This window comes from Eimeria tenella, genomic scaffold, assembly GCF_000499545.2.
Source record: "Eimeria tenella Houghton genomic scaffold, Eth_scaff3175, whole genome shotgun sequence".
NCBI classification, from domain to species: Eukaryota; Apicomplexa; class Conoidasida; order Eucoccidiorida; family Eimeriidae; genus Eimeria; species Eimeria tenella.
This window is the reverse complement of record NW_013543031.1, coordinates 834-1,303: the sequence shown is the minus strand read 5'-3', so window position 1 is coordinate 1,303 and position 470 is coordinate 834. Positions and strand designations below refer to the sequence as shown.

Sequence of the window (470 nt, the reverse complement as noted above, 5' to 3'; positions counted from 1 at the left end):
GAGGGGGCCCCCGGGGGGGCCCCTGCGGGGGCCCCTGGGGGGGCCCCCTTTTTGGAGCCGATAAGCGAGTTTGACGCGGATGTTGTTCTTCCTCCGACTGATGTGGGCCCTTTGTTTGAAGTTCTCTGCAGAATAGAAGCAGCAGACGCAGAGGAGGCCCGCGATGCCACCACGCGGTCGGGTAAGAACAAAACCCTAAACCCTAAACCCTAAACTGTTGGCGAAGGCCCTGGGCCTTCAGTCTTTAGTTCCTGCTTTGAGTTTCGAGCACTCTCCCCCAAGGATGCCCGGGCCGTGCGGGTTAGAGCGTCTCAGAGTAGGGTTTAGGGTTTAGGGTTTAGGGTTTAGGGTTTAGGGTTTAGGGTTGTTTGGTGTTGAACTCAGAAGGGGTGACGGAGGCAGACCGGGAGCTGCTGCGTCGTTTGCCGCGGGGGTGCCGGCACAAGCTGGGGCTGTGGCGCCGGTGGCGC

At 60.9% G+C, this 470-nt stretch overlaps 1 protein-coding gene across 1 annotated transcript in view; it reads left to right on the top strand.

Moving 5' to 3' along the window:
• Nucleotides 1-131: 131 nt before the first annotated feature.
• The window catches only part of ETH_00039920 (uncharacterized protein), a gene marked incomplete at both ends in the record, with an annotated part of 1,095 nt that continues 756 nt past the window's right edge, over nt 132-470 (top strand). Inside the window, 2 exons of the mRNA XM_013376123.1 lie at nt 132-181; nt 385-470. Of these exons, the coding sequence (XP_013231577.1) occupies nt 132-181; nt 385-470 (136 nt within the window). The remainder of the gene's footprint in view (nt 182-384) is intronic.